This window comes from Polyodon spathula, chromosome 10 (genome assembly GCF_017654505.1).
Source record: "Polyodon spathula isolate WHYD16114869_AA chromosome 10, ASM1765450v1, whole genome shotgun sequence".
NCBI classification, from domain to species: Eukaryota; Metazoa; Chordata; class Actinopteri; order Acipenseriformes; family Polyodontidae; genus Polyodon; species Polyodon spathula.
The window spans coordinates 13,014,114-13,027,802 of NC_054543.1; the positions used below are offsets into that span (position 1 = coordinate 13,014,114).

The 13,689-nt window shown below is 37.4% G+C and overlaps 1 protein-coding gene across 1 annotated transcript in view; it reads right to left on the bottom strand.

Moving 5' to 3' along the window:
• The window catches only part of LOC121321846 (myoferlin-like), a 66,951-nt gene extending 53,645 nt beyond the window's left edge, over nt 1-13,306 (bottom strand). The window contains exons 1-3 of the mRNA XM_041261116.1: nt 13,099-13,306; nt 8,149-8,204; nt 7,114-7,205 (exon numbers count right to left, since the gene is read on the bottom strand). Coding sequence (XP_041117050.1) covers nt 7,114-7,205; nt 8,149-8,204; nt 13,099-13,186 — 236 coding nt within the window. The 5' untranslated portion in view covers nt 13,187-13,306. The remainder of the gene's footprint in view (nt 1-7,113; nt 7,206-8,148; nt 8,205-13,098) is intronic.
• Between the last annotated feature and the right edge of the window lie 383 nt (nt 13,307-13,689).

The following is a 13,689-nucleotide window of genomic DNA, read 5'->3' on the forward strand; positions in this document are numbered from 1 at the left end:
GGCATAGCTGGGTTACATAAACTGGTTTAACTATAATCTGGATGTGTTCGAGTCTGGTTAAACAGTATCCTCCAATATCCCTTAGTGCTTTGCAGTAGTACATTGCCATAATCCCCCTGGTCACATGAGACGAGAATAAAAAAAAGACAAACCCACTAACACTGTTGGGCTAGGGTTCAGGTAAATCGGTTTTGAACTTGTATTTATTTTTTTTTGCTCCAATGTGGACAGAGCCTTAACGACTGCCTCAGCGACTACTGCTTTTTAAACTTGAGCTCTTTGACAACATAATTCTGACTGCTTTCATCACTAAGATTTCTCCAATAATGTACAGTTTGTCCTTAAGTGAAATTAACAATCATTTAGTGCTGGCTGTGATAATGGTGCAGAAATTACAGTTATCGAACGCAAGGTCAAGTTAAAACAGCAAGAAGTTGACCTACGAGTACACAGTACGAGCAGAACAGACCACTGCGTGCCTAGGGATGGGTCGATATACCTGTTTTTTGGTTTACCGCGGTTTAGGTACATTACGGTATTAATACAGTTTCTTTTATTCTAAACCGCAATTATCGTAATTCGGTTATACACTGGTTAACGCATTTTTTCAACTGCAAACACTATTCTTCTAAATCACGAGATGGTACTTGCAGCCTCTGCAAAGTGTCCGAGGAAGATCTTTTTGTGAACTGATACTACATTTTGATAATGGTTTTGAAGGAAACTATCAACGACACAGAATATACGTTTCAATGCTGCGTTCTGTTACCCAGAGCATGCTGCACCGGCTGCTCTTGGCTGCTGTCTTTCTAACCTCACACGCAGCTTTTAGAGAAATGCCTTCTCCACACCTTGCAGCATAGCACACACTTTCAATGTGCTATATTTACATTCCTCTAGATTATCAAGTCTGTTTAATGTAATATATAAACATTAACTATTGTAAAATTATACATCACTTATCACGGATTTAGTACATTATGGTGTTTTTTTTTTTTTTTTTTTTTTTTAAATAATTGATTTATTTATTTATTTAATATAGAGTGTGCAAGGCTGTTCACGTCTTCATTGTATAATGATAAAATGTCATTCGCCTCCACTAACAAGGTGGCAGCAGTAGTTTTAGTGGTTATTTGCATTACGATTAGCAGGTCACTCGTGATCTTTGCATCATCCCTTTGGTTCACAGCCACAGCCAGCCTCCCGCAATAACATTTCAAACCTGCGCTGGGCTATGCTGAATCTGCACAGATTTCTCTGGGTGTTGAGTGACGTCTACAGTGCATCTCCGAGATTCTGTGCAGAACTGCGGAAATCTGCGTTACAAGAACACGACCAATCTCTCAAATAAAACTAGCACAGACCCGCAACTGCAGCAGGATAGCCTACTTATTATCAACGTAGTTTTGTTTGAACTAGCTGTAACAGTATTCCAATTTTCTTAGGGAAGTGAATAATTTTTTTATATAAACTCCACGTGTAATAATCATTGGAAGGTTACTTGAGCAATGTCGTAAATGTAAATCCAGTAACACGTTTTAGTATTAAAATACTTTTTTTTTTTTTTGCTATACAAAGTTTATTTATCCAGTTGAAAAAAAATTAACGACTCATCTCTGTTCTTAAATAATAACCATTACGGGTACATATTTGTTTTATGCAGAAGACCAATCATTTCCCAATTCTATATGCCATCAACTAAACAAAGTACTTATTTATTTGTTTATTTATTTAATTTCATACGTTAAAATGTTTTAACAAACTACAGCACCACGTCATTTTGAGCAACTAACAGATCTTAATACTGTTGTAGTATAACATTGACAGTGTACAACTTGAGGTTTTCTGGGATTTTTTTAAAATTATTATTCTGATTGTCTTTATAAAGAAACGTACCAAGTTATTCGGCATAGTAAAATACTAAATACCAAATGTTTAAATCATCCCACGAAAGGAAGTGTGATTTGTTGGTTTTATTTTTGTGAATTACAGTAATGTAAGTGATTTACATTAATCTTTCTTCTTTTGAGCCTTTATTTGATAACTTGCATGAGTCACTGTATAACGTGATATTAAGGTTACCACGGTATTTATTTATTTATTTTTATTTTTTTTTAAACGATTATCATACCGTGCAAATTTCATACCGTCCCATCCCTACGCGTGCCATCGCGGTGCGTGTGCAATAAGAGGAAGTATGCACTATCAGAGTACGTACTAAAAGGAGAATTTAAACAGGATTTAATACGATTTTATTCAGTTCCATGACACTGGATCTTTATATCAGTGTGTACGGTATATCCCAGGTACACTGTAAATTGGTTCAACTGTACATGCATAACTGGAACTGAAACACAATGTCCAGTTTCTAAATAGCGATCTGTCATTTCTCCTCACATTTTCACTTACTTAGCAGCAATAACTTGCTGGTCTTAAACCCTGTGTGACAGCAGAATAGACTAAATTTTAAAAAAATAATAATAATTGTGTTTTAAAAAAAATATCCTTATCCTTAGGGTGTGTAAGACAGTAAAAATGTGAAAATGCAAAAGGAAATTTGGATTGTATTTAGGTATATACATTTTATAATAGTTGTCAGCATAAGAAATTAAATGTGACCCGATTGAAATGTCAGGTACTTGATTCAAGGTCTTCAAATCGAAGGTCACAGGCCAAGGCCCTAAGAAACGATATTAAGCCTTGAGGCCCCCCAAGATTGCACCTAAACTATTTTTCATTAAAAGACTGTTTATCCAAGACATATGTAAATTATGTTTAACAATTTACAGTACTTGGTTTATAATCTTCATATGATGTTCCAGTCAGAGGGAGGGAGTCAATAAATATTCTCCTGCTGTGAAGAGATATTGTAACCTTGCCTGTTAATGTGCTTTGTGAAAACGCAGAACTAGACCCAGTGGCAGCTTCTGTGGCCACACCCTTTGCTACTACAATAAAGCCAGCCACGATAGGTGCAGACAGGGGATAGAAGAGCTGCATGAATGCAATTTAAGCTCACATTATTTTCATGGTTGGCTGCGACAGGATGGCATGTGCGGTGACGTCAGACCAGAAATGAACACACACAGCACTGCAAGGGGACATGGCGAGTGAAATGAATGCACTGCTGTGCGGTTTATTAAATACGGAAAAATAAAAGGTCTGTACAAAAACACTTTGCAAAATAAAACAGCACAGTAGCCAAAACAAACAGACAATAAACAGACAGACAAAAGAGTGGACGAACAGACACAAACAAGTACTGTGCCGGTTCTCCAGCACGTAGCAGCAATTGGTATTTACTTTGTTTTTACCTCCTCTCCACACCCGTTCTCCACTTACGAACACACAACCTTGAGCGAGTGAAAACATGTTGCTTTTGTGCACCTGTACCGAGACTCGATTGCTAATTAATCATTTAATTTGAGTCTCAGTACAGCTGCACGTGAATTAATAAAATGTAATTCCCTGTGCTCGCATATTATTACATTTTACCTGCACGTGAAGTGCTGTGCAATCCTCGTGCCTAGATACAAATGTGCATTTTAAACACTCGTGCTCGTAACCCACATTATATCCCATGTACCAATGACTATACCCCAATATTAACACACAACATATAACACAGAAATACACACAGGGGTGGGGCAACATTGCCATATTGGCATACTACAGTATTTAAGGCACTGTCACAGTCAACTTATCTTTAAGTGAGGAGGCAGATGTGTGGCAGCACCTCCCCTCACTTCCCTTGGAGTCCCCAGAGAATGAGGCCATTCAGAGTTGCTGTAAACCCTGACTAACAACGGAGCCCACTTCACATTTATATGCTATTTATACTGAAATGTGCCAGATGTGCAGCAGCCAATGAACTAGAAACATTCTCTTTATAGTTTTGGAATATTACTCAAAGGAAATCGGAAAGTTTGTTCATATTTTCATGCTGAGGATGACCAAGTTCAACTATAGTATATAGGTGGCAGGCTTGATGTTTACAACTAACATTGATAAAATAACAATGGACAAAATCATGAAATTGGGTATAATGTTATTTCCAGCGACAGCCTCAACATAACCTGTAAAATAACATTTCAATATACATTTTTAAATGCGCAAAAACACAAACACTGACTTAATAGAAGCCTGTTAATCTTAACTAAAACCACAGGCTGCATAACTTTTGCTTTTATTAACAGTCAGCTATCTAACCAAATGTCAGGGTGGTTAATACAGACATGACTGAAGAAGGAGATTATGGGTTTGTTCCAGGGCAAGCATGACTCAGCCTAGGATTATGTCTGAAGTGAGAAGGCAGGCAGGCTGCCTTATCTGAAGCTAAATTCCAGTTTCTTAAAAAAATAAACAAAAAGATCCCATTGCCTCAGTATGAGGAGTGTGGTTGCTACACAGGTGATGCAAAATGAAGGTAAACTTGGAAAATGACAGATAAAAACAACTTGGTATCTCTACCCCAGGAAAAAAGAATTGTTCTAACTGCAACTGTACATCACCCATACATTCGGTGCCTTGTTTGAAGCTGGGAACTACCACACACACACACACAGAAACACATATACAGGTTTCTCAAAATTCACATCTTTCGACATTGAGTGCAAACAGGCATGCCCAGCTTCACTTTCCAGCCATTGCTGGGCAACAAACCACCCAGGGATCCTGGAAAATGTCTGATTACAGAGATTTTCCTCCTACAGACAAATTGAGTGGGTTTTCTTAGTGTTACTCAGTGGAATTATCTGCTCACTAACCCCTGCCCTCCCAAAAGGAAGATACTGTGCAGAGTGCAGCCCTTTTGATTTGTCTGCAGAGCACACACTTATAATGCTGTTGGCACTGAACTGTGTGAGCTCAGCACTGCAGTGAAATGAAAAACACAGATTTCTATTATACTCGCTTTGACTTATTGTCTTAAAACAGAAATACAAAAATGTCATTACTTTCACATAAATACTGATTTTTCTTACTTTGAGACTAACGTGACTTGAGACCTTTGAGATTATAAAATGGTGTCCTGAAGCAAAACTGTAAGAGCCCCTGAATTGTATTGTAACTCTTTACTGATTAATCCCATGTGTTCACTTGAAAAACACTCTCTCTCTCTCTCTCTCTCTCTTCCTCTCTCTCTCTCTCTCTCTCTCTCTCTCTCTCTCTCTCTCTCTCTCTCTCTCTCTCTCTCCTCTCTCTCTCTCTCTCTCTCTCTCTCTCTCTCTCTCTCTCTCTCTCTCTCTCTCTCTCTCTCTCTCTCTCTCTCTCTCTCTCATAACCTACAAAATAACTAAAATCAGCCTGTCTTTGTTTCATTTGTGAGCCAACTGTAACATTATCTCTTCTCGCTCTCTAGCCTGTGTTTATACTCCAATGTTTCTCAAAGATAGATTTGTTTCATGTTCTCAGTTTACTTATTTCTCCTTTGAAGCTGCAATATTCTATAAAACAGACTCCCAAAGCATGAAGGGGAAAGACAATTTTTCTCTTATTGTGCTGTGCACGTCTACTCCCATTATATTCGGGTTCAGAAACATTTTGATTTGGTCGATCTGCATCATTGTACTTAAAGGATATGCAACAGAAGAAAACTAGGACCAGTGATGATGCTGCTAATGTTATTGGAAATTGATTTTAAAACCTTGGTTAGCTATCCTTTAATCAAATACATTAGAATACATTATCTGACGTTATAATTTCTCAGGGGTCCTTGCTACATTTTACTGTCACTGGTACCTTCAGGCATGTGTACTACAAAAAGGAGGATAAAAAGTGCTATGAAAAGCTGCAATGGAAATGTCATTGTAAGAAAAGGCTACGAAGACTCGAATTTACCCAAATGAAAATTACAAATGGATTTGTTGGATTCAATGTCACTCAGTCCCAGTACACATGCGTATGTATTTATCTAAGACTGGACTGAATTATTTTTAATCTGGGTAGAAAGTCAAAATTATTTTCCCCTGGTAAACAAAAAACTTTTGACAAAAAAACAAAAATAAAAAAAAGGAACCTCAAAACAGCAGTGGACATTAATTTCATTTACAATAGATGACAAATAATTTAAACACCTGAGATATGTAGCACACACTTTTGTCCATCCATTGACATTCATTGAGGACTAACCATTAATCCTTCCAGAACAATTTAAACACCTTGCCAACTTGCATTAAAATCAGTCCTGCCTACAAGACCTTAAAATCTGTTGGCTGTGTTATGGAAGGAATTTGTATTTTTCTTGTCAAGTCTGCCTAATTTCTGCAAGCTAGGTTTAAAATGGGGCTCAACTGCAAATACCTAAGGGATTTTGTTATATTTGCCAGCGTTCAATCGCCTTGCAAACCCAGCCTTCAGAATCACCTCTACCTAACAAAACATGTTCTGCACAGTTGACACCAGACAGAATGCTTCTTTTGGAGAGCAGGTTAAAGCATGCACCGTAATGGGTGTAGCAACTGTGAAGGCATGTCCTGACTCAACCAAATTCTCAAAGGTACTACCTGAAGCCAATATATAAAACTAAAATGCTGCAATTTATTGCAAGATGAACTGAAGTTTAGACTCCTTGAAAAATTTAGTTCATAATGTCTATCACCTCGCTAACCCACATGCTGAAGCATAATTGTACTAACATTTAAATACAAAATCGAATTCCACATCAATAGGGTCCGGAAACTGCATGTTAAGAAACAAAGTAAAAATAACACCTTACACTACAAAGAATGTCATTGAACCAAAACGCAGTCTTCTTTTCACACCTCGTATAAGTCGTTCTTTGGCACACACCAGCCCAGTATGCAACAGAAGTGGGTCAAAAAGATTTCCATCAACATTCTAGGAAATTCTCCCTACAATGTAATGCTGTTCATGGACCTAAGCAATATCCTTATCCATCCTACACCATCTAATGAAATAATTAAATAAATGGAAGGGGCATAGTACCTTTATCAAGCTTAATGTTTGGATGGCCTTTTTCACAATTCATATTTTTATATGTTGCAATTGTAACTTGCATTCATAACATTACAGCAAGCTAATTCATGCCTGCCAGTTTACAGACAGGTAGTTTAAAAAAAAATGCATATGTAATCAGGACTGAAGAGAACATACTTGTCTTTTCCGATGGTTTCAAAATCTTTGACTGTAACAGTGATGAATGAGGAGGAATCCAGAGGTAAACCCTTTAGGTCAAATTCAAGGACCTGGAGGCAGAAATAAAACTCAGTATCTGTTTTTCATGTCTGTGTTTATACATTATGTGGTCGATCTACACGAGCAGACCGGTGTGTACCCATTAACCTATCCCCCTGAATCCAGTATGGGCAGTGTGTTCCAGGTGGACAGATTAATGGTTACACCCTGGAGTTTGAATAAGTCACCAAGATGTGATGACTGCAAGAGAAAACAATACAAAAGGATACATTAGTTAGGTTATATCTGTATACCCACATTTCATATGTGTTAAGTCTGAAGGGAGTCAAGATATTAAAGGTAATGATTTAAGCCAGGTCACCTTAGATTTTTCCCCAATTATGGTAGATGAAGACTGAGCTAACTTAACACATCTATTTCAGGCTTTACCTACATTTTGACTAAGACAGGCACAATTTTGAAAAAAAAAAATCAGCCAGTAAGAACAGAAACACATATTCTCTGGTCACTTGTCTGCTTTTCTTTTGAAGGAGTATCATGGTCTTTATAACCAGAATGACCTTAAAAAAAAAAAAAAAAAAAAAAAAAAAAAAAACACCTGCTCTGACAAGATATGACCATGATCAGCTGGAATTTCTAACAGGGGGTATTCAATGACATAAGCCAAACAGAAGGCACACAAATGCTACGACAAAAGACATAGGGGTTTGCCTTTTAGACAAAGATTTATTTCAATTACAACTATTAGCTGAAATGTAGTTTTATACATAGAAATGTTTTCTTTTTTTTTTTCTTTTTTTTTTTTTTAAATAAATACTAGCTGGCGGTGGACCATTATATTGCAGTCTTCCTGGCTTTAAAAACCTAAGAGCACAGCACTGTCTGGCACTCGTCATAAGATTTATTCACTCAAGGTTTGCTCTTAGCCTACAAAGCAGACAAAATGGCACCCTGAAAGTATTTTTAATCAACAAATTATAAAACACATCTTACCTCATTCCAAACAGGATTTAAATTACTATTAATTGATTTGGTTTTCTTCTTTTCATCTGAAAGATATTAAGAAAATACATTATTGGCTTAAATAATATTTTATTAGTCATAACTGCTAACATTTTGGTTGTCTATAGTTTGTTTGGCCAGTGAATGACCCACTCCAGTCTTTTAGCATTTGATATCATTATATTGTGCCAATACACTTGTGAGGTGGCTTGTGCACTAAATCATCTGTATGTTTTTTAGACTGCTGTCCATTCAGGGATGACTTGTGCATTAATGATTTGTATATATTTTAGACTATTGTCCATTCAGATAGATAGATAGATAGATAGATACACACACACACACACACACACACACACACAAAAATCAAACTTTCTTGAAATTCAATCATGTGGTCTAGGATGTCATCAGAATTCTCCAATGGTAATCTTGTTGTACATAATTAATTTTACAATGTAGAATGTTCATAAAAACAAATTATAAATGTATTTTACTTGAAAAGCAGATTCTTATCTGTGTTTGTAGGAACTCTGCTTTACTAGGTAATTACATTTAAGTACAGTGGCTTGCGAAAGTATTGACCCCCTTGGCATTTTACCTATTTTGTTGCCTTACAACCTGGAATTAAAATAGATTTTTGGGGGGTTTGTATCATTTGATTTACACAACATGCCTACCACTTTGAAGATGCAAAATATTTTTTTATTGTGAAACAAACAAGAAATAAGACAAAAAAAACAGAAAACTTGAGCGTGCATAAGTATTCACCCCCCCCAAAGTCAATACTTTGTAGAGGCACCTTTTGCAGCAATTATAGTTGCAAGTCTCTTGGGGTATGTATCTATAAGCTTGGCACAACTAGCCACTGGGATTTTTGCCCATTCTTCAAGGCAAAACTGCTCCAGCTCCTTCAAGTTGGATGGGTTCCGCTGGTGTACAGCAATCTTTAAGTCATACCACAGATTCTCAATTGGATTGAGGTCTGGGCTTTGACTAGGCCATTCCAAGACATTTAAATGTTTCCCCTTAAACCACTTGAGTGTTGCTTTAGCAGTATGGTTAGGGTCATTGCCCTGCTGGAAGGTGAACCTCCGTCCCAGTCTCAAATCTCTGGAAGACAAACAGGTTTCCCTCAAGAATTTCCCTGTATTTACCGCCATCCATCATTCCTTCAATTCTGACCAGTTTCCCAGTCCCTGCCAATGAAAAACATCCCCACAGCATGATGCTGCCACCACCATGCTTCACTGTGGGGATGGTGCTCTCGGGGTGAAGAGAGGTGTTGGGTTTGCGCCAGACATAGCGTTTTCCTTGATGGCCAAAAAGTCTCATCTGACCAGAGTACCTTCTTCCATATGTTTGGGGAGTCTCCCACATGCCTTTTGGGGAACATCAAACATGTTTGCTTATTTTTTTCTTTAAACAATGGCTTTTGTCTGGCCACTCTTCCGTAAAGCCCAACTCTGTGGAGTGTACGGCTTAAAGTGGTCCTATGGACAGATACTCCAATCTCCGCTGTGGAGCTTTGCAGCTCCTTCAGGGTTATCTTTGGTCTCTTTGTTGCCTCTCTGATTAATGCCCTCCTTGCCTGGTCCGTGAGTTTTGGTGGGTGGCCCTCTCTTGCCAGGTTTGTTGTGGTGCCATATTCTTTCCATTTTTTAATAATGGCTTTAATGGTGCTCTGTGGGATGTTCAAAGTTTCTGATATTTTTTTATAACCCAACCCTGATCTGTACTTCTCCACAACTTTGTCCCTGACTTGTTTGGAGAGCTCCCTGGTCTTCATGGTGCCGCTTGCTTGGCGGTGCCCCTTGCTTAGTGGTGTTGCAGACTCTGGAGCCTTTCAGAACAGGTGTATATATACTGAGATCATGTGACAGATCATGCGACACTTATTTATTATTATTTAACTAATTATGTGACTTCTGAAGGTAACTGGTTGCACCAGATCTTATTTAGAGGCTTAATAGCAAAGGGGGTGAATACATATGCACGCACCACTTTTCCGTTATTTATTTATTTGAATTTTTTTAAACAAGTTATTGTTTTCATTTCACTTCACCAATTTGGACTATTTTGTGTATGTCCATTACATGAAATCCAAACAAAAATCCATTTTAATTCCAGGTTGTAAGGCAACAGAATAGGAAAAATGCCAAGGGGGGTCAATACTTTCACAAGCCACTGTATAGGTCAGAACTTTCATCCAGCATCAGCCAGCAACATGCAGAGATCTCGTCAACCTCTAGTGATAATTTATACAGTTTTGTATAGTCTGATTGTTTTAAGAACAACTTTTTGTAAGTGTTACAGTAATATGAATTTAAATGCTGTTTGAGTATTTGAAAGGAAAATGCCTGAACTGGGTAAAGGATACTAACATCGTAAATTTTGTGCACGTCAACACTGTTTTTACTTGTTTTTTCCTCTCTCCCTCTCTCTCTCTGGTATGTGTATATTTGCATGTGTTTCTTCTTTTACAAGACAGACTACAGCTTGCACAAAGGTCATTCCAGTCTAGTGCAAAGCGTGGCAAAATAAATCCTAAAAAAACATGTCAAACAGAACTGTACATAGGGCCATTCCTTGAAAAAGTTTAAATATGTAGTTGGACATTGACCAAATAATAGAGGGGGGGGGGGTGGTAACACAAGTAATACCAATACAGTACATGCTTTAATGAACTGATATGCAAGTGGTCACATTTATACACTAAAGGTTTGTACAGCATGTATATGCTTGTGAATGAGATACAAGGGCATTCTGAACTGCAGTCAAGGATCAGCAGTCCATTTATCATCAGCACACATATTCACATGTTATTTACTAATCCCAACTGCAATGTGACAGAAGTCCTACCCACAGCTTGGCAGTGCATCATGATGTCACCAGATTGCAAAAGGACGACGTCTGTTAACACATGCCCATGACACACATGCCCAAGAGACACATTAACACGCTGCCCTGGCCTGTGTTTTAATCTTGTTCAAATCTATTGAGCACACACCAAATATGAACCCCCAAATCTACTGCTTGTCTCTATTTCACTGTGTCATCCAATCAGGCCATACTCAGATTTAAAATAGTGGATACTAGGAAAACTAAAATCAGTTGTTCTACACTCTACTAAGGGGAGTGGATTGTAGGTTTTGTTCCCTTATAAGGGCATATGGTTTCAGTTTTGCTCAAGTGAGAGAACATTCGAGTACAATATATTAGTTCAAAGCATGATTGCAGTTGTGCTTCAGAGCTACTAGGAACCTTATTCCTCACTGTGCATTCCTCAAAATGCATTATCTGTTGTCTGTGTTGCGGTGATCTTAGTCATCAGTAATCCCACTGAAAGCTCAAGTCAGTATACAATCTACCATTGTGTACAAAAATGTTTAAGTACACAATATTGCCACAGTTTAGCCTTCTCTGTACTCTACTTCATTAGAAACCAGACTTTGCTTTCCAGTTTGTTTACAGCCTCTAAACCCCCCAGCTTCAGCAGCAGGCACACAAGCTCATGCCTCCTCTGAAACACTCCTTTACTAAGGATACAATAATGAAGGTCTTAAACCTGAACGCAAATAAGTAGGGGAACAATAGCGTCATGGATTCCTTGTATTCATTGGCATGTCTGGACAGACTCTGCATATTCTTCCACCTTTGCTGTGAAACCAATACAAGAGGTGTGGCTGTTTCTGGAGTTCTGGAATGACCTCTATTAGGTTGACACACACTTGCAGTTAAGGAAACGGTGCCAAAACACAAAACTGTCACAGTTCTCTGCTTATATTGTCTATTACCTATTTTGTGCATTTTCCCCCATTAATCTTTTCAGCTGTCAACGTCTTAAAATAGTCCTACTTTCTAACGTCTATTGTACAGCCTCCTCATTACTGGCTTATATTACCTGTGTCATATTTAGATGAAACTGGAATTTGAGCAACATAGTCCCCAAGACCTACAAATCTTATACACAGTATAATACAGGAACTAATGTGTTGCTTGTGTGAATTTGGAACCAGGCACATTCTTCCAATGAATTTGCTTAATAATACTGCACCAACCACACCTATACAGGAAGTGATTTCAACCTGTATACATGCTTCAGTTAAAGGAACAATGGTACATTGATGCAATTACAATGTTCTGCTTGTGACCTCCCATGCACACTATGCACTAAAAAGTGACCTCCCATGCACACTATGCACTAAAAAGTTTACTAGGACAGGCTACAATAAACACTATTCTATCCACTAGTGCATTTTCTAAACAAAAGCATAAATTACATGTTATCAAATTTCATCACAGCCTTATATATGTATGTGTGCTTCCAAAATGTGAGGGTCTAATATTTTAGTGTTTGTGATTTTATTAGATTCCTGCTAAAACAAAATAAGCCACAAAACAATGCATGCACACACATTGTGTGTATAATTATATATATATATATAGATATATATATATATATATATATATATATATATATATATATATATATATATATATACACTCACACATACACACATTTATACTTCATACTTTATACTTCCCTAATTCTTAAAGCCATCTTTCCTTCCACCCTACCACACCCCAACCATATATAAAGCACCAAGCCCAGTTTTCAAGCACATTCCATGAAAACCTAAACAAACATTAACATTATCATGGCAACATCGTATTCCTTTCATGTTTGTCTTTTAGATGCAACGACAAACAATACAGTACTGTACAAACAGCCAACTTATTTCATAGAAAAAAAAATACACTAAACGTTTTCAGTTTCTGGTTACTATATACAGAATAAATATAACGATGCATAATGTTTTAAAAACCAATATAATAAAAAATGAATGACACAAAGAAATCCTAACTTACTCTGAACAGAAAAGTTGAGAAATATTCAGAAAACAAACAAACAGACAAATAAATAAATAAATCTGTACTTACCCTTGAAATTAACAGTGGTTATTGGATCGGGTGTTCCAAAGCTGCCTTTGGGGAGTTTGCTTGCGGATTCCACAACCACCCGAAGCATCTTGTAGACGTGTTAATATTATTTTATTTCTAGCGAAAGATAAGTTAGTCGAGCTGCAGCATACTCTGCTACCGCTTCATCACTTACTGCAGACAGGCAGCGCACCAAAGAGGAAATGCCTCACTTGTGGTGTTTTGGAAAAGCGGAGGGTGGAACACAGAGGTTGTTGGTCATTGTCTCAAAAGCGGATACCCAAGCAATTCTGACGGGTTTGCTGTTGGAATTGTCGAAAAGGTAGGCAGCAAGGTTGCGCGTCACGTGCTGTGGAGAAAATGTGTATTGCATTATTAAGTGAATAAATACCTTTCAATAAATTAGCGTGGCTAGGAACACAAATGAAAAAGGTAACATGGGTTGAGTAACAAAGGCAATCGTCACTTGTTAAATATTCTATAGTTTAAACTTGTAATGCTTTGAAAAAAAAAAAAAAAAAAAGATTTACATCTAACCATGGATAAATAACAATAATAATAATGTCACAAAAAATATAAATTCCAATTGCA